Raw genomic sequence first — 19,241 nt, 5'->3', positions numbered from 1 at the left:
TCCTAACCTTAGAAAAATATTAAACAACAATTTGAGTGCCTACTCTGTGCCACACATTTTAATCATAGTATCTTTAATTCTTAAAAAGCATCCTCAAAATAGGTATTGTTCACTCTGTTTTTGCAAATAAAGGTCCAGGAAGTTGAGACTAGTCCAGCCTCATAAGTAGCAGAGAAGGGATTTTTGAACCAAGGTCTCCTTACAAAGCCCTTGTTCTTTCCTCTGTACCAGTGGTTGACACACTATGGTCCTCAAACCAGATCTGGCCCACTGCCTATATTTGTAAATAAGGTTTTGTTGGAACATAGCTATACTCATTTGTTTACATATTGTCTTTGGTTGCATTCATGGCACCAGCAGCAGAGTTGAGTTGCTTGAGTAGTTTCCAACAGCGACTGTATGAGATATCAAAGCTAAAAATATTTACTATCTGGCCCTTTGCAGAAGAAATTTGCTGACCCCTCCTCTATACCATGCCACCTTCCTCCTAAGCTTTAATTCCACATCTCTGAGTGGAAACTCTACTTGGAGTTTGTTCTAGTAGCTTAAAACAACCTTTTAATTATGTTCACCAGTTAAGAATTAGGACAGGGCATATGTGTAAACGGTTTGTCTTCTCCCTGACGTCTGCAGCATCAGATGGGAAGATGGCATCTGGGGATAGAATCATTTAGAGCAGGAGTTGGAAAACTAGGACCTGAGGGCCAAGTCCTGATCTCTGCCTGTTTTTATAAATGAAGTTTTATGGAACACAGCAATGTCCACTCATCTGTTTATGGCTGTGTTGGTGCTATAACAGCAGCGTTGAGTAGTTGCAACAGAGACGTTATGGCCCGCAAAGCCTAAAATACTATCTGCCCTTTACAGAAAATGTTTGCCAACCCCCGATCTGGAGGCATCTTCACTCATTTATCTGGCAGTTGATGTTGGTTCACAGTTGACTGGAACACCTCCATGTGGCCTCTCCACACGACATGGGCTTTCTCACAGCATGGCAGTCTTATGATAACGATTTCTTAACCGGCGACTCAGAGCTCCAAAAGCAGAGTCTCAGCAAGCAAGATAGAAATCGAAACACCTTTTCTGACCTGTCCTTGGCAATCATACGGTGCTTTTTGTGCTACTTTCTTTTGGTTACAAGGAGGTCACAAGCTAGTGCAGATTAAGGGGGAAGGGACATAGACCCTATATCTCAGTGAGAGGAATGTTAAAGATTTTATGACCATTTTTTAAAACTGCCACAGACTTTCTCCTATTACCTGAAATTCAACACATGGTCGTTCCACAAATCAAACCACTCTTCAGATTTTTCTCTTTTGTTCCATAGTACTGTTACAATTTCAGTCTTCTAGGCTTGAAAACATAATCACCCTGTTTTATTTTTCCCTCCCAGTGCAATCACTACCACAATTTCATTTTTTTCCTATTTTTTTGATATTACTTTTATTCTCACTGCTATCACCAGACCCACCTTATGCTTACCCATGAACCACTGTAGTAGTACCCAAAATGTACTCACTACTCACTGGTCTCTTCCAATCAATAGTGTACTATACTGTGCAGAATAGTGTATATGTACATTTTAATCTGTAGATTTTATCAATTTATCAAGGTGTCTATTACCCAAAAAAAGCTTAATAACTGTGTATCAGGAGTTCCCAAAACCACCTCCACCTCACAAGACTTATAGTTGTACTTACGGCTAAGCTTTATTACAGTGAAAGGAAATACTATAGAACCAGCAAGGGAAAAAGACACAAGTCTGGAGAAATCCATGAGCAGGCTTCCTTACGCCCTTTCCCTCCAGTGAGGGGACACACTAAACATGCTACTTTCTCCTGCAGTGAAAAATGCAGTAACAGGTCTGCAATGTTTCTGCCCAGAGAAGCCCATTAGAGACCCAGGGCCCAGGATTTTTTATTGGGAGCTGATCATGAAGGGGAGTCCCTGGGTGATACAGTTAACGTGCTTGGCTGTTAATCAAAAGGTTGGAGGTTTGAGTACACCCAGAGTCACCTCAGAAGAAAAGCCTGGCAATCTACTGCAAAATCAGCCACTGAAAACCATATGGAGCACAGGTCTACTCTGATACAAATGGGGTCGCTATGAGTCAGAATCTGCTCCCCGGCAATTGGTTTTCTGGTCATGTAGGCACCCTCTGCCTCACAACTACCAAAATTGCAGACTCCCAGAAGGAAAGCAAATGTTCAGCATAAACCTCATTGTTTGCACAAACAGACTAGACACAGTAAACTACTCATCAATTAGAGAAAGGAGGGCGCACTCTCCAGAATCTAAGTTCCCAGCTGCTAGCCAAGGGCCAACCTTGCAAGCAAGCCCTTCTAAAAATAACTGCCTCAGGCCTGCTATATTAACTTTTCTGCACAAACCATTTCCTGCACATTCCTGACATGGTCTCTTTGCTCAACTAATTTCATATCTGGTCTTCCCTCCCATCTCTTCTCTGTGTCAGTCCTGTACCTCATTTGGGACCCAGTTCAAGAACGCTCTCTCATCTCTCCCCAACTCCTTGTAAGGAGCTGGTACTTCATTCCATCTCTTGTAGATCAGTCTTCAGCGAATTCCTTTGACACTCATTGTCCGTACCACTTATCTGGCCCTTAGTGTATAGTATCTTATATTTTTAATGTTTTTATATCCATGTGGCCTCACATGCTGTAGTGTAAGCCCTTTAGGTTAAACACTCTTTTGTGTACCCCTATAACACCCTGTACATCCCTTGATTATAACATGTACCTCACTGTATTATGATTGTAGCTTCTGCTTCTTGAATGCTGGGGCCACGTGAAGTATAGGGCCTAGCATTGACTCTCCCATTGTCATCGTTATCGTGTGCTGTCAAGTTGATTCACAACCCTGTGTGACAGAGTAGAACTGCCCCATAGGCTATAATCTTTTCGGGAGCAAATTGACAGGTATTTTCTCCTGTAGAGTGGCTGGAGGGTTCAAACCACTAACCTTTTGGTTAGCAGCTGAGCACTTAACCATTACACCACCAGGGCTCCTTGTCTCTCCTATGTTGTTATTATTCTGTGCTGTGAAGTCATTTCTAACTCATAGTGTCTGTATAGGACAGAGTAGAACTGCCCCATAGGGTTTCCAAGGAGTGGCTGGTGGATTTGAACTGCCAACCGTTTGGTTAACAGCCGAACTCCGAACCACTACGCCACCAGGGCTTTGTCTCTCCCATAGTAGGCTCTAATTAAAAGTTTACAGGAACTAAACTTCTTCGTATCCCCCACCTGATCCCAGCAGAATGTCTTACATTCTAATAAATATGGTTGCTAAAGAACTCAAAATTTAGTCACCTTGTGATAAATCACTAAAATTGTTTTCAAGCAGAATTTTTCACTTTTAAAAATCTCTTATTCTTTGTGTTTAATTACTAATAGTAACGTAATGCATGTGCTACATTTGGTTTTCTAAATTTCATTATGATCTCACTGGATCTTCCTTTTGTCTCTGGCAGGATGCCGACTCATCTGAGCGTATCATTGCTCCCATGCGATGGGGCTTGGTCCCGTCTTGGTTCAGAGATGATCCTTCCAAGCTGCGATTCAATACTTCCAACTGTCGTAGTGATACCATGATGGAGAAGCAGTCTTTCAAGGTAGGTGCCTGGTCTAGGGAAAAAGCACATATCCTGATCTTGTTTCTAACAGAATTATTAGTGTCCTGTATACCTGTGAAATAAAATAAGGTTCTCTTTAGAACCTCCTTAAGGTCACAAAGAATGTTCCCAGTTGTTAATGTTGAGTGGTGTTCCATTTATTACTGTGTAACAAACCATGCCAAAACTTAGTGGTTTAAAACAATTTATTGTTATCTCTCATATTCTGTGAGGTAACTGGGTTCAACTGGTGTAGAAATGGTGCTGCAGCGGCATCTGACGTCCTCTAACTTCATGATCAGGAGGGAAAATCAAGATCATCGGCCCAAGATTGATTCCTATGAGGCGGAGGTCAAACATGCCTTCTCTCTCTGCCATCTTTACCAATTCTGAGACCAACCGTCCCTCCCATCGCACTCTCTGCTTCTCTGCTGGGTTTGATAATTCATTGCAGTAGCTACACAGAACTCACAGACTGTCTTAGTTATGTAGTGCTGCTATAACAGAAAAACCACAAGTGGATGGTTTTAACAAAGAGAAATTTATTCTCTCACAGTCTAGTAGGTTACAAGTCCACATTCAGGGTGTCAGCTGCAGGGCAAGGCTTTCTCTCTTTGTCAGCTCTGGAGGAAGGTCCTTGTGCTCAATCTTCCCCCGGTTGAAGAGCTTCTCAGGCACAGGGTCCAAAGGACGTGGTCTGCTCCTGGTGCTGCTTTTTTGGTGGTATGAGGTCCCCAACTCTCTGTGCTTGCTTCCCTTTCCTTTTATCTCTTGAGAAATAAAAGGTGGTGCAGGCCCAGGGTATGTCCCTTTACCTTGGATCAGGGAGGTGACTTAGATAAAGGTGGTGTTACAATCCCACCCTAATCCTCTTTAACATAAAATTACAATCACAGAATGGAAGACAACTACAGAATACTGGGAATCATGGCCTAAACAAGTTAATAGATTTTCGGAGACATAATTCAATCCATGACACAGACCATATTACAATTATGGGGTTTATTAGGAAAGTAACAATTGAGGTTCGTGAGCGCTCAGGATACAGTTCTTCCGTCAGGACAGCCTTTTCTCACCCATGCCTGCAGGCACACCTCTCTCTGGCCCCTCAGCCTCTGCCCTGGTTGGGCAAGTGTTACAAAGCTCTTTTAGCTCTGCCAATAAGTGCCAGCTCTAGCTCTGTGGGTTGGCAAACCTAGCTCCACCAAGTGCATGGAGGCACCCTCCACCAGTAAGCTTCCTGCCCAAAGCCACTCAGCTTTTTTCCTCCATGGGCTGGGAAGCCTATCACACCATCTCCTGCCAGTGTCTCTGCTGCTGTTTCTCTGCCACTGCCTGTCACCATCTTTAATATTACAGCTCTCTCTCTCTCCTCTCTCTGTGTCCCAGTTCCAGGAGCTTCTCAGCACAGGAATCCCGGGTCCAGAGGACCCACTCTGCTCTTGGTTCTTCTTCCTTGGTGGTAGTGAGATCCTCTCCATCCCATCTCTGAGATGGCTTATTTTAAGCCTAGCAGGATGGCAAAATTGACCAGTCCCCTTGGTGGGCTACAGTTAAACTTTGTTTGCGCAGTGCCACCCAGTCACTTGGGTGGGAGTTACAAGATCATGGTGAGAAAGGCCACACAAAAGCCATCCATTGCACACAACTGGACATTTCTCACTTGGGGTTTCTTAGGCAGTTATAATCAGATGGCAGCTAGGGCTGGATGTCTATCTAAAATAACTTCTTCAACGACAGTCTGATGCCTCATCAGGGATGGCTAGAACAACTGGAAGCCTTTGCACATGCCTAGCTTGGCAGTCTCAGGGTAGTCAGGCTTCTTACATGGTGGCTGGCTTACTCCAGAACTTACAATCCAAGAAAGCGGGGCAGAAGCTATAGGAGCTGCAAAACTTTGTGATCTAGTCTTGAAAGTCACAAGAATCACTTCTACTGCAATCTATTGGTTATACAGAGCCAGCCCAAATTCATTTTGGGAGAGGACTACGTAGAGTAGTATGTAGTAAGTCGGGGTGCCAGCTTAGGAGACGAGCCACCATAAGTGCCTGTTGTTAGGTAAAGAGCTGGTTGCTTCTATGTACGTAATTTTAATCTTTTCAACATCAGCATAACTGGATGCCATTATCACCACTTAATGCATAAGTGAGGTACAGAGAACTTAAATAACTGCTCTAAGGTCACACACGGGTGGACCTAAGATTTTAAATCAGATCATGAAACATGGTTATCACTAAGACCATATCTTCCTCCTGTTTTCCCTCAGGTGCCTCTGCAGAAGGGAAGACGCTGTGTTGTGCTAGCAGATGGATTCTACGAGTGGCAAAGATATCAGGGAACAAATCAGACGCAGCCATACTTCATCTACTTCCCCCAAATCAAGACAGAAAAGGTATCAGAAGCAAAAGAACTCAGTAGATATTTGAAGAGGTGTAAGCAAACAATTAATCCAAGGAGGGCTTTTTTTTTCCCCTTACAAAGTTTTATTTTTTAAATAACAGGTTTATTGAGATAAAAATTCACCAGAAAGTTTACTCTTTTAAGGTTTACTCTTTTAAGGTGCAGCTATGCCACATTACCTAATTTTGGAATATTTTCATCACCCCCCCCATACTTATTAGCAGTCACTCCCCATCTCCCCCCTTCCTCTGTCCCCTGACAACTGTTAATCTACTTTATATCTGTATGGATTTGCCTATCCTGGATATTTCATCAAATTGAATCATACATTACGTGGCCTTCTGTGTCTGGCTTCTTCCACTAAGCGTAAGTTTTTTGAGGTTTACCCATGTTGTAGTATGTATCAGTACTTTATTCCTTTTTATGGCTATATAATATTCCATTAATGGATATACTACAATTTGTTTATCCATTCATCAGTTGATGGACATTTGGGTTGTTTCCACCTTTTGACTATTATGAATAATTCCACTGTGAACATTCACGTACAGGTTTTTGTTTGAACGCCTGTTTTCAATTCTCTTAGGTATATACCTAGGCATGAAATTGATGGGTCATATGATAATTCTGTGTTTAAGTTTTTGCTGAACCACCTAACTCTTTCACAGTGGCTGCACCATTTTATATTCCTGCTAGCAGTGTATGAGGATCAAATCCATTTTCTCTTTTTCCTCACCAACACTTGTTATTTTCCATTTTCTTGATTATAGCCATACTAGTGGATGTGTGTTGGTATCTCATTGTGGTTTTGATTTGCATTTCACTGTTGACTATTGATGTTGAGCATCTTTTCATGTGCTAAATTGGCAACTTGTATATCTTTGGAGAAATACTTTAGTCCTTTGTGTGTATATATGTATATAGGTATATATATATATATATATATGATATTGTGTTTTCGGGGTTATTGTGTTTTTGGTGAAAGTTTATACAGCAAGTTAGGTTCCCGTTTGACAATTTCCATTCAGATTGTTCAGTGACATTTTTTACATTGTGGGAGCATTCTTTTTAATTGAGTTCTGGTTATGCCTTTTGGCTATTTTTTATTTGGGTTGTTTGTCTTTCTGTTGATGAGTTATAAAAGATTTATGTAGTCTAGATACTAGACCCTTACCAAATACATGATTTGCAAATATTTTCTCTCCATTCTGTGGGTTGTCTTTTCACTTTCTTGACAGTGTCCTTTGGAGCACAAAAGGATTTAATTTTGAAGTCTGATTTGTCTATATTTTTCTTTTGTTGCCTGTGCTTTTGATACCATATCCAAGAATCCACTGCCAAATCCAGGGTCATGAGGATTTACTCTTATGTTTTTTTTCTAGGACTTTTATAGTTTTAGTCTTGTATTTAGATCTTAGATACCTTTTGAGTTGAACTTTATATATGATGTGCCTATATGTGCCTACCCATTTGTCCCAGTAACATTTGTTTAAAAGACTGTTCTTTCCCCCATTGAATGGTCTTGGTAACCTTGTTGAAAATCAATTGACTGTACATGTATGGGTTTATTTCTGGACTCTCAATTCTATTTTGTTAATTTATGTGTCTTTCCTTATGCTAGTACGTTCCTTAGTACTGTAGCTTTGTAGTAAGTTTTGAAATAGGGACATGTGAGTCTTCCAACTTTGTTCTTCTTTTTCAAGATTATTTTGGTGATTCAGGGTCCCTTGCAGTTCTATTGCAGATGAATTTTTGTGAACAACTTGTCTATTTCTGTAAAAAAAGACATTTGGAATTTTGATAGGGATTACATTGTCTCTATACATTAATTTGAGGACTGTTACCATCATAATAATATTAAGTCTTCAAATCCATGCATACGGGACACCTTTCTGTTTAAGTCTTTAATTTCTTTCAATGTTTTGTAGTGTTCAATTTGCAAGCCTTGCGTCTCCTTGGTTAAATATATTCCTAAGTTTATTCTTTTTGATGCTGTTTTAAGTGGAATTGTTTTCTTAATTTCATTTAAAAAATTTTTTAACATTTTATTGTGTTTTAGGGGAAAGTTTACACAGCAAATTAGTTTCCCATTCAACAATTCATACACAAATTTTTCCATGACAGTGGTTGCTATCCCTGCAATTAGATGTCCGCATTCTCCACACTTCCACCGTGCCTTTCCCGTTTCCATCCCAGTTTCCATGTCCCTCCTTGCCTTCTCACCTTTGCTTTTAAACAAATATTGCCCATATAGTCTCGTATAGTTGATTGTTCTGAGGAACACATTGCTGACGGGAGGAATGTTTATTTTATAGGCCAATTTATTACTTGACTGAAAAGTGACCTCCAGGAGTGGCTTCAGTTCCAGATTAAAAGGGTGTCTTAGGGAGATAGTCTCAGGAGTTCCTCTAGTGTCCACCAGTCCAGTAAGTCTGGTCTTCTTCTATGAATTTTGAGTTTTGTTCTACATTTTTATCCCATAGTAACTGAGACCTTTGTTGTGTCCCTGGTCGGAGCTGTCGGTAGTGGTAGCCCAGCAGGATCTAGTTCTTCTGGTCTCAGGATAGAGGAGGTTGTGGCACGTGTGGGTCATTAGTCCTGTGAGCTAATTTTTTCTTTGAGTCTTTGGTTTCCTTTACTCTCCTTTGTTACAGACAGGAGGAGACCACTAGTAGTATATTAGATGGCTGCTCGCAAGCTTTTAAGACCACAGATGCTACTCACCAAAGTATTACATAGAACACTACCTTTATGAACTGCGTTATGCCAATCGACCTATAAAAAAAAGAAAACCAAATTTGTATACCATCAAGTCGATTCCGACCTATCACAACCCTATAGGACAGAGTAGGACTGCCCCATAGGGTTTCCAAGGAGCCCCTGGTGGATTTTGAACTGCCACCCTTTTGGTTAGCAGCCAAGCTCTTAACCACTGCACCACCAAGGCTCCTTGAAAACCTAATTTCATTTTTTGATCATTGCTATTTTATATAGAAATACAACTGATTTTTTGTGTTGATCTTCTATCATAGAAGTGGCAAGAGTAGACATCCTTGTCTTGTTCCTGATATTATGAGGAAAGCTTTCAGTCTTTCACCATTAAGTGAAAGTAAACCCTTTTATTCATGGCTTGAGTGTTTTTATCATGAAATAGTGTTGGATTTTGTCAGATGTATTGTCTGCATCAACTGAGGTGATCATTTGGCTTTTCCCCTCCATTTTATTAATATGATATATTACATTGATTGATTTTCATATTTTGAACTACCCTTCCATTCCTGGGATAAATCCTGCTTGGTCATGGCATAGAATCATTTTAATTTGATGTTGAATTCAGTTTGCTCGTATTTTGTTAATGATTTTTGCATCTATGTTTATAAGGGATATTGGCCTGTAGTTTTTTGTTTTTTCTTGTGATCTCTTTGGCTTTCTTATCACAATAACACTGGCTTCATAGACTGCATTACGGAATGTTCCCTTCTATTTTTTGGAAGTGTTTTAGAACAATTGTTGTTAATTCTTCTTTAAAAGTTTGGTAGAATTTCCCAATAAAGCCATCTGGTTCTGACTTTCCTTTGTTGGAAGTTTTTTGATTACCGATTCAATTTCTTTTCTTGTTTTAGGTCTGTTGAGATTTTTTATTCTTAGTTTTGGTAATTTGTATGTTTCAAGGAACTTCATGTAGATAACCTAATTTGTTGGTGTACATTTATTCATAGGATTCTTCTATAATTGTTTTTATTTTTGCAAAGGGATAATAACCCACTTTCATTCCTGATTTTTTTCTTAGCATACCCATTGCCGTGATTCCTACTCATAGCGACCTTATATGACAGAATAGAACTCCCCCATAGGGTTTGCAAGGCTGTAATTTTACAAATCTATTCTTTAGATGGCCTCTAAATTCAGGCGGAATATACTCAAGGTCATATTTTGGCTCTCGTGGACTTGCTCGGGTTTTCTTCAGTTTCAGCTTGAACTTGCATATGAGCAATTGATGGTCTGTTCCACAGTTGGCCCCTGGAACAGACCATCAGCTTTTCCATTGTTTCTTTCCACAGATGCAGTCAATTTGATTTTTCTGTGTTGCATCTGGCGAGGTCCATGTGTATAGTCTCCGTTTATGTTGGTGAAAGAAGGTATTTGCGATGAAGAAGTCGTTGGTCTTGCAAAATTCTGTCATTGGATCTCCAGCATTGTTTCTGTCACCAAGGCTATATTTTCCAACTACTGATCCTTCTTCTTTGATTCCAACTTTTGCATTCCAATCGCCAGTAATTATCAGTGCATCTTGATTGCATGTTCAATCAATTTCAGACTGCAGCAGCTGATAGAAATCTTTTATTTCTTCATCTTTGGCCCTAGTGGTTGGTGCATAACTTTGAATAATAGTCATATTAACTGGTCTTCCTTGTAGGCGTATGGATATTATCCTACCACTGACAGCGTTGTACTTCAGGATAGATCTTGAAACATTCTTTTTGACGATGAATGCAACACCATTCCTCTTCAAGTTGTTATTCTCAGCATAGTAGACTATATGATTGTCTGATTCAAAACGGCCAATACCAGTCCATTTCAGCTCACTGATGCCTAGGATATCGATGTTTATGTGTTCCATTTCATTTTTGATGATTTCCAGTTTTCCTAGATTCATACTTCATACATTCCAGGTTCCAATTATTAATGGATGTTTGCAGCTGTTTCTTCTCATTTTGAATCGCACCACATCAGCAGATGAAGGTCCCAAAAGCTTTACTCCATCCACGTCATTAAGGTCGACTCTACTTTGAGGAGGCAGCTCTTCCCCAGTCTTCTTTTGAGGGCCTTCCAACCTGGGGGGGCTCGTCTTCCATCACTATATCAGACAATGTTCCTCTGCTATTCATAAGGTTTTCACTGGCCAGTGCTTTTCAGAAGTAGACTGCCGGGTCCTTCTTCCTAGTCTGTCTTAGTCTGGAAGCTCAACTGAAACCTGTCCTCCATGTGTGACCCTGCTGGTATCTGAATACCGGTGGCATAGCTTCCAGCATCACAGCAACACACAAGCCCCCACAGTACGACAAACTGACAGACTTACATGAAGAAAGCAAAAAGTCATTGAAAAGACAGGAAAGAAAGCAAAGACCAAGATGGATGTCAGAGGAGACTCTGAAACTTGCTCTCAAATGTCGAGCAGCTAAAGCAAAAGGAAGACTTGATGAAGTAAAAGAACTGAACAGAAGATTTTAAAGGGCATCTCGAGAAGACAAATTAAAGTATGATAATGACATGTGCAAAGAGCTGGAGATGGAAAACCAAAAGGGAAGAACACGCTCGGCGTTTCTCAAGTTGAAAGAACTCAAGAAAAAATTCAAGCCTCAAGTTGCAATAGTGAAGAATTCCATGGGGAAAATACTAAACGACACAGGAAGCATCAAAAGAAGTTGGAAGGAATACACAGAGTCATTATACCAAAAAGATTTAGTTGATGTTCAACCATATCAAGAGGTGGCATATGATCAGGAACCGAAGGTTCTGAAGGAAGAAGTCCAAGCTGCTCTGAAGGCATTGGCAAAAAACAAGGCTCCAGGAATTGATGGAATATCAATTGAGATGTTTCAACAAACAGATGCAGCCCTGGAGGTGCTCACTCGTCTATGCCAAGAAATATGGAAGACAGCTTCCTGGCCAACTGACTGGAAGAGATCCATATTTATGCCTATTCCCAGGAAAGGTGATGCAACCGAATGTGGAAATTGTAGAACAATGTTCTTAATATCACACGCAAGCAAAATTTTGCTGAAGATCATTCAAAAACGACTGCAGCAGTATATCGACAGGGAACTGCCAGAAATTCAGGCCAGTTTCAGAAGAGGATGTGGAACCAGGGATATCATTGCTGATGTCAGATGGCTCCTGGCTGAAAACAGAGAATACCAGAAGGATGTTTACCTGTGTTTTATTGACTACGCAAAGGCATTCTACTGTGTGGGTCATAACAAATTATGGATAACATTGGGAAGAATGGGAATTCCAGAATACTTAGTAGTGCTCATGGGGAACCTTTACATAGATCAAGAGGCAGTTGTTCGGACAGAACAAAGGGATACTGATTGGTTTAAAGTCAGGAAAGGTGTGTGTCAGGGTTGTATTCTTTCACCATATCTATTCAATCTGTATGCTGAGCAAATAATACGAGAAGCTGGACTATGTGAAGAAGAATGGGGCATCAGGATTGGAGAATGACTCATTAACAACCTGCGTTATGCAGATGACACAACCTTGCTTGCTCAAAGCAAAGAGGACTTGAACCATTTACTAATGAAGATCAAAGACCACAGCCTTCAGTATGGATTGCACCGCAACATTAAGAAACAAAAATCCTTACAACTGGACCAATGAGCAACATCATGATAAACGGAGAAAAGATTGAAGTTGTTAAGGATTTCATTTTACTTGGATCCACAATCAACAGCCATGGAAGCAGCAGTCAAGAAATCAAAAGACGCATTGCACTGGGTAGATCTGCTGCAAAGGACCTCTTTTAAGTATTAAAGAGCAAAGATGTCACCTTGAAGACTAAGGTGCGCCTGACCCAAGCCATGGTATTTTCAATCACATCATATGCATGTGAAAGCTGGACAGTGAATAAGGAAGACCAAGGAGGAATTGACATCTTTGAATTGTGGTGTTGGTGAAGAATATTGAATATACCATGGGCTGCCAAAAGAACGAACAAATCTGTCTTAGAAGAAGTACAGCCAGAATGCTCCTTAGAGGCAAGGATGGCGAGACTGTGTCTTACATACTTTGGACATGTTGTCAGGAGGGATCAGTCCCTGGAGAAGGACATCATGCTTGGCAGAGTACAGGGTCAGCGGAAAAGAGGAAGACCCTGAACGAGGTGGGTCGACACAGTGGCTGCAACAATGAGCTCAAGCATAACCATGATTGTGAGGATGGCTCAGGAGCCGGCAGTGTTTCGTTCTGGTGTGCGTAGGGTCGCTATGAGTCAGAACTGACTCAAGGGCACCTAACAACCTAACAACAATCTTTACAAAGCAGACTGGCGCATCTTTCTCCTGTGGGAGTGGCTGGTGGGTTCGCACAGCTGAGTGCTTAACCACTGTGGGATCAGAGCTCCTAATTAGTATAAAAAAAAAAAAATTTTTTTTTTTTTTTTTTTTTATAGCTAAAGGTTTATTGATTTTATTGATCATTTCAAAGAACCAGATTTTGGCTTTTGTTGATTCTGTTGTTTTTCTGTTTTCTATTATGTTTATCTTCACTCTAATTTTTACTATTTGCTTCCTTCTGCTTCCCTTAGGTTTAGTTTGCTTTTTTTTCTAATTTCTTAAAGTGGATGGTTATGTTATTGATTTGAGATCTTTTTTTAATGTAGGCATTTACAGCTATTAATTTCTCTCTGAGTGCTGCTTTCACTGCATTCCATAAGTTTTTGGTATGTTGTATTTTCATTTTCATTCATGTCAAAACATTTTCTAATTTCTCTTGTGTTTCTTCTTTGAGCCATTGGTTGCTTTAGAGTGCATTGTTTAATTTCTACATTTTTGTGCATTTTTTGTTTCCGTCTGTTACTGATCTTTAGTTTTATTCCATTTGATCAGAGAAGATACTTTGTATATCTTCAGTCAGAGAAGAATGTATAGTATGTTGTTGAGTGGAGTGTTTATATACACACACACACACATCTGTTAAGTCTAGTCATTTACCTTTTGTCTAATTGTTCTACTGATAAGTGAAAGTAGGGTGTTGAAGTCTCCAGCTTTTGTAGAACTGGTATATTTCTCCCTTTAATTCTGTCAGTTTTTGCCTCATATATTTTGAGACTCCATTGTTAGGTAATATACTTGTATCTTCTTGATGGAGTGACCCTTTTATTATTATATAATGTCCTTCTTTGTCTCTTGTAGCAGCTTTTTACTTAAAGCCTATTTTGTCTCATACTACCATAGCCTCTGCAGCACTCTTTTGGTTACTCTTGCATGGAATATCTTTTTCTGTTTTTTCACTTTCAACTTGTTTGTGTCTTTGGACCTAAAGTGACTCTTTTGTAGATGCATGTAGTTGGATCTTATTTTATCCATTCTGCAAATCTTTGGCTTTTGATTGGAGAGTTGAACCCATTTACATTTAATGTAATTACTGATAAGGAAGGATTGACTTCTGCCATTTTGCTATTTGTTTTCTATATTGTCTTATTTTTTTTTGTTCCTCAGTTCCTCCGACATGCCTTTTTTTGTGGTAGATATTTTCTAGTATGCTATTCTTATTTCCTCATTTCTTTTACTATATGTTTTAGTAATTTTTTTTATTGGTTATGCTGGAGATTACAATTAACATCTTAATTTATAACAAGATAAGAGTTCTAATGAATACAAACTTAGTTTCAACAGTATACAAAAACTTTGCTCCTATACAGCTCCATTTTCTCCTCCTTTATTGTCACATCTTTATACATTGTGTGTCCGTTAGTGTAGATTTATAAGTATTGTTTGTTGTAGTTGTCTGTCAGATTATATAGGGAAAAAAAGAGGAATTACAGATCAAAAATGCATTAATACTACAGGTTGGTGCCTGGCTACCATTACCAAATGTTTTGATTAAAGTTTCTGTAGACGAATCCTGATCACAACAGGAAAAATGCAGAAAAGAGTTTCAAATTTCTGGCTCCATAAACACTGGATGAACCCTTGAAACTGTTGCCGTGAGATGATCTTAAAGCCTTAAACCAAAAATATCCCCTGAGATCTTCTTAAAACCAAAGAGGAGTTTATTTTAACTAGTAAATATCTGCCTTAAGCATTATGCTCTTTTAAGAACTATCAATATGGGATCGAAGTGACAACAGCAACTCGAAAGATCAGATAAGGAACCTTTGGGGATGGTGAGTTTAAGTTAATGGGGGGAACAACTCAGAAAAGGTGAGAATGGTTGCACAACTCGAAGAATGTAATCAATGTTACTAAATTGTTCGTGTAGAAACAATTGGGTTAGCATATGTTTTCCTGTGTATATTCTCAATAACTACAACAAAATGAAGTTTTAGAGGTTGGCAGTTCAAATCCACGAGCCACTCCTTGGAAACTCTATGGGGCAGTTCTACAGCGTCCTGTAGGGTCACTGTGAGTCAGAATTGACTCTATGGCAACGGGTTTGGTTTTGGTTTAGTTAGTAATTATCAGTATTGACTCATCAATTGTGACAAATGTACTGCAAGAATATAGGATATTAATCAATGGAAAAAATAGTTGCAGAGGGAAGAGTAATTATATAGGAACTTTTTGAACTTTGCACAATTTTTCTTTAAACCTTAGTTGCTCTAAAATATAGTCTATTAAAATTTAAAAAACACATAGATACTTTTATGTTTACCTATGTAGTTACCTCTGTGTAGTTATTTTTGCCAGTGTCCTTTATTTCTTCATTGTATTTGAGTTACTGTGTAGTGTTCTTTTATTTCAGATGTGAAGTATCTTTCACATTTCATGTCTTTCATCAAAAGTGGGAGTTTTTTGTTCATTATTTCTTCAAATATTCTCTCTGCCGTTTTTCTCTCTTCTCCTTTTGGGACTACAGTTATGTGTGTTGGTATGATTAATGGTATCCCACAGGTATCTTAGGCCATGTTCATTGTTCATTTTTCTCTTTTCGCAGACTGGGTAATTCCAAGTAAGCTATCTTCAAGTTTGCTGATTCTTTTTTTTGATTACTCAAATCAGCTGTTGAACCCCTTTAGTGACTTTTCCCTAAAGTTACTGTACTTCTCCACTCCAGAATATCTATTTGGTTTCCTTTTTATAATCTCTGTCTTTTTATTAATGTTCTCCGTTGTAGTGACATATTGTTCTCTGTTTTTCCTTCAACTAGTTGAGCATATTTAAAATACTTAAAGTCTTGTCTAGTAATTCCACAGTCTGGTCTTCCTCAGGGATAGTTTCTATTTATTTTTATGCAGTGTATGGGCCATACTTTCTTGTTCCTTTGTGTAATGGATTGAATTGTGTCCCCTCGAAAATATGTATCAACTTGGTTAGGCCATGATTCCCAGTATTCTGTGGTTGTCCTCCATTTTGTGGTTGTAATTTTTTGTTAAAAGGACTAGGGTGGGATTGTAACACCACCCTTACCCAGGTCACATTCCTGATCCAGTGTAAAGGGAGTTTCCCTGGGGTGTGGCCTGCACCACCTTTTATCTCTCAAGAGATAAAAAGGAAAGGAAATCAAGCAGAGAGTTGGGGACCTCATACCATCAAAAAAAGAAGTACGGGAAGCAAAGCGCACCTTTTAGACCCAGGGTTCCTGTGCGGAAAAGCTCCTGGTCCAGAGGAAGATTGACGAGAAAGACCTTCCTCCAGTGCTGACAGAGAGAAAGCCTTCCCCTGGAGCCGACACCCTGAATTTGGACTTGTAACCTACTTGACTGTGAGAAAATAAATTTTTCTTTGTTAAAGCCATCCACTTGTGGTATTTCTGTTATAGCAGCACTAGATAACTAACACAGAATTTGGTACCAAGACAGTGGGGTGCTGCTCTAACAGATATCTAAAATGTGAAAGTGGTTTTGAAACTGCGAATGATAGAGTTGTAACAGTGGCAGAGAACCTGCAGTGGCAGAGAAGCAGCAACAACAGAGGACCAGCAGCAGCAGAACCAGGAAACCAGTGCTATACTGCACTGCAGCCGACCCACGGAGCGAGAGAGCTGAGTGCCTGTATGCAGGAGGCTTCCTGGCAGAGTGGGGTGCCTCTGGGCACTCATCGATGGAGCTAGGCTTGCCGACCCATGGAGAAAGAAAGCTGAGTGCCTGTGTGCAGGGGGCTGCCTGGCGGAGCGGGGTGCCTCTAGGCGCTTATCGGTGGAGCTACAGATCTTTGGAACAGCAGGGCAGATGCAGACGTGAGGCCTGAGGAGCCAGGAGGCCAAGAAACCAGGAAGCAGAAGCTGAAGAAACAAAGAACCCTAGAAGCCAAGCTGCCTCAGCCTCGAAAGTATGGGCATGACCTCAGGGGTGTCCAAAGGGTGGAGCCATGGCCTCTGGTGTTTCTAAGGGTGGAGTTGCCACTCAGATGGAAGAGGGGAATGGTGCGCTTAAAGCACCAAGGGAGCAGAGTTGCTGACCTAGTGGGCCTGGAAGGCGGAGCTAAAGCCCAGGGCTAAGGGGCCTCCACTCATAATCCAGAGAGTGTGGCCAACACCTAGAGTCTGGAGGGCAGGGCCATTGCGTTAATTGTCTCAGAGAACAGAGAATTATTTTCAAAGCTTTGAGGGCTAAAGGAATGTGTTCTGCTGACTTGCTTCGTGCCTGTTATACCTTCTTTCCCTTCAGTTTCTCCCATTTGTAATGGAAATGTCTAGCTTGTGCCTGTACTGCCATTGTACCTTTGGAGGCAGGTAACTTGTGTTCTAGATTTCACAGATGAAGAGGAATTTTTAGATTTTGGAGACTTGGAATTAAGACTTTTGCTATGATATGATGGGGCGAATATGTTTTGCATGTTGCAAGGGTGATTTTTGGGGGGCCAAAGGGTGCAATGTCTGGATTGAATTGTGTCCCCCCAAAAATAAGTGTCAGCTTGGTTAGGCCATGTGTGCTTGTCCTCCATTTTGTGATTTTCATGTGTATTATAAATCATAATCTCTGCTTGTGGTTAGAGAGGATTAGGGTGGGATGTAACACTCTTGTTCAGACCACATTCCTGATCCAATGTAAAAGAATTTTCCCTGCGGTGTGGCCTGCACCACCTTTTATCTCTCAAGAGATAAAAGGAAAGGGAAGCAAGCAGAGAACTGGGGACCTCATACCACCAAGAAAGCAGCACTGGGAGCAGAGCGCGTCCTTTAGACCCAGGGTTCTTGCGCAGGGAAGCTCCTAATCCAGGGGAAGACTGATGAGAAAGACCTTCATCCAGAGCCAGCAGAGAGAGAGCCTTCCCCTGGAGCTGGCGCCCTGAATTTGGACTTCTAGCCTACTTTGCCGTGAGCAAATAAACTTGTCTTTGTTAAAGCCATCCATCCGTGGTATTTCTATTATGGCAGCCCTAGATGACTAAGAATTCACATAAATAGTTGACATAATTATACAATAAAATTAAATAAAAGTGAAATAAACTGAAATGAAACACCTGACCTTGCCAAATTGTATAACGCATATCCATCAAGTCAGTAGCTTCATAACACAGAGAGAAATTATTTCAAATGCCTTTAAAGCAGTGAATTGTTCTCCCAGTGGAAGATACCCTAAGAACAAAAGAAGTGCAAAGAAATCTTCACGTGTTTTCAATAATCATTTAGTTAGTAATAATACTGGTAGAGCTATTCTGAAACTAAGATAGATGGTAGAGAGATACAGTAAATAAAAAGTATGCAGATATTACTAGGAACTATGATTTTCTGTTAAGAAAAAAAGATAAAATTATAAAATCTAACAATTTAAGCAAAAAACCCATAATCTTACATTTAAATGGAGAATATAAACTCATAATATATTTTCTCTTAAAAGTATTTCCTAGTAATGTCTATAAACAAAGCTCAACCCAGTAGCTGTAAGCACTCTAGCACCCAGATTGTGATTTTTCCCAAATATTCCAAACAGAATCAAGACCTTGGAAATTAGCTGATTCTGGGACAGGAAATACAGATGATGAGCCTGCAACATCTTGTCCTACCAGAAAGCAAGGAAGCTATTAAATACCTCTAGGGTCATGACAAAAGGACTCAGGAACCAGCTTGAAGAGGCTCAGACTAGCCAAAATCGGGCAACTTGATCATGAAAAATAACAACAACTGTACAGAATTTAAGTTCATCAAATATGTTTAAAAACCCATGGGTTCAAAATGAAACTAAAAAATGTCTTTTGTCATCTTTGGAGAATGTATTAGTCATCTAGTGCTGCTATAACAAATACCACAAGTGGATGGCTTTAATAAACAAAAGTTTATTCTCTCACAGTCTAGGAGACTAAAAGTCCAAGTTTAAGATGTCAGCTCCAGGAGAAGCCTTTCTCTGTCAGCTCTGGAGGAAAGTCCTTGTCATCAGTCTTCCCCTAGATGAGGAGCTTTTCAGTGCAGGGACCCCGGGTCCAAAGGTTGAGCTCTGTTCCCAGTGCTGCTTTCTTGGTGGTATGAGGTCCCCAACTCTCTGCTCACTTCCATTTCCTTTTATCTCTTGTAAGATAAAAGATGGTGCAGGCCACACCCCAGGGAA

At 40.1% G+C, this 19,241-nt stretch overlaps 1 protein-coding gene across 1 annotated transcript in view; it reads left to right on the top strand.

The window, feature by feature from the left end:
• Nucleotides 1-19,241, top strand: part of HMCES (5-hydroxymethylcytosine binding, ES cell specific) — a 36,418-nt gene that overhangs the window by 4,604 nt on the left and 12,573 nt on the right. The window contains exons 3-4 of the mRNA XM_003409950.4: nucleotides 3,491-3,631; nucleotides 5,898-6,023. Coding sequence (XP_003409998.1) covers nucleotides 3,491-3,631; nucleotides 5,898-6,023 — 267 coding nt within the window. The remainder of the gene's footprint in view (nucleotides 1-3,490; nucleotides 3,632-5,897; nucleotides 6,024-19,241) is intronic.

The sequence above is a fragment of the Loxodonta africana genome, chromosome 22 (genome assembly GCF_030014295.1).
Source record: "Loxodonta africana isolate mLoxAfr1 chromosome 22, mLoxAfr1.hap2, whole genome shotgun sequence".
Classification (NCBI taxonomy): Eukaryota; Metazoa; Chordata; class Mammalia; order Proboscidea; family Elephantidae; genus Loxodonta; species Loxodonta africana.
Note: the sequence above shows the minus strand (reverse complement) of the source record. Positions and strands in the feature narration are given on the sequence as shown.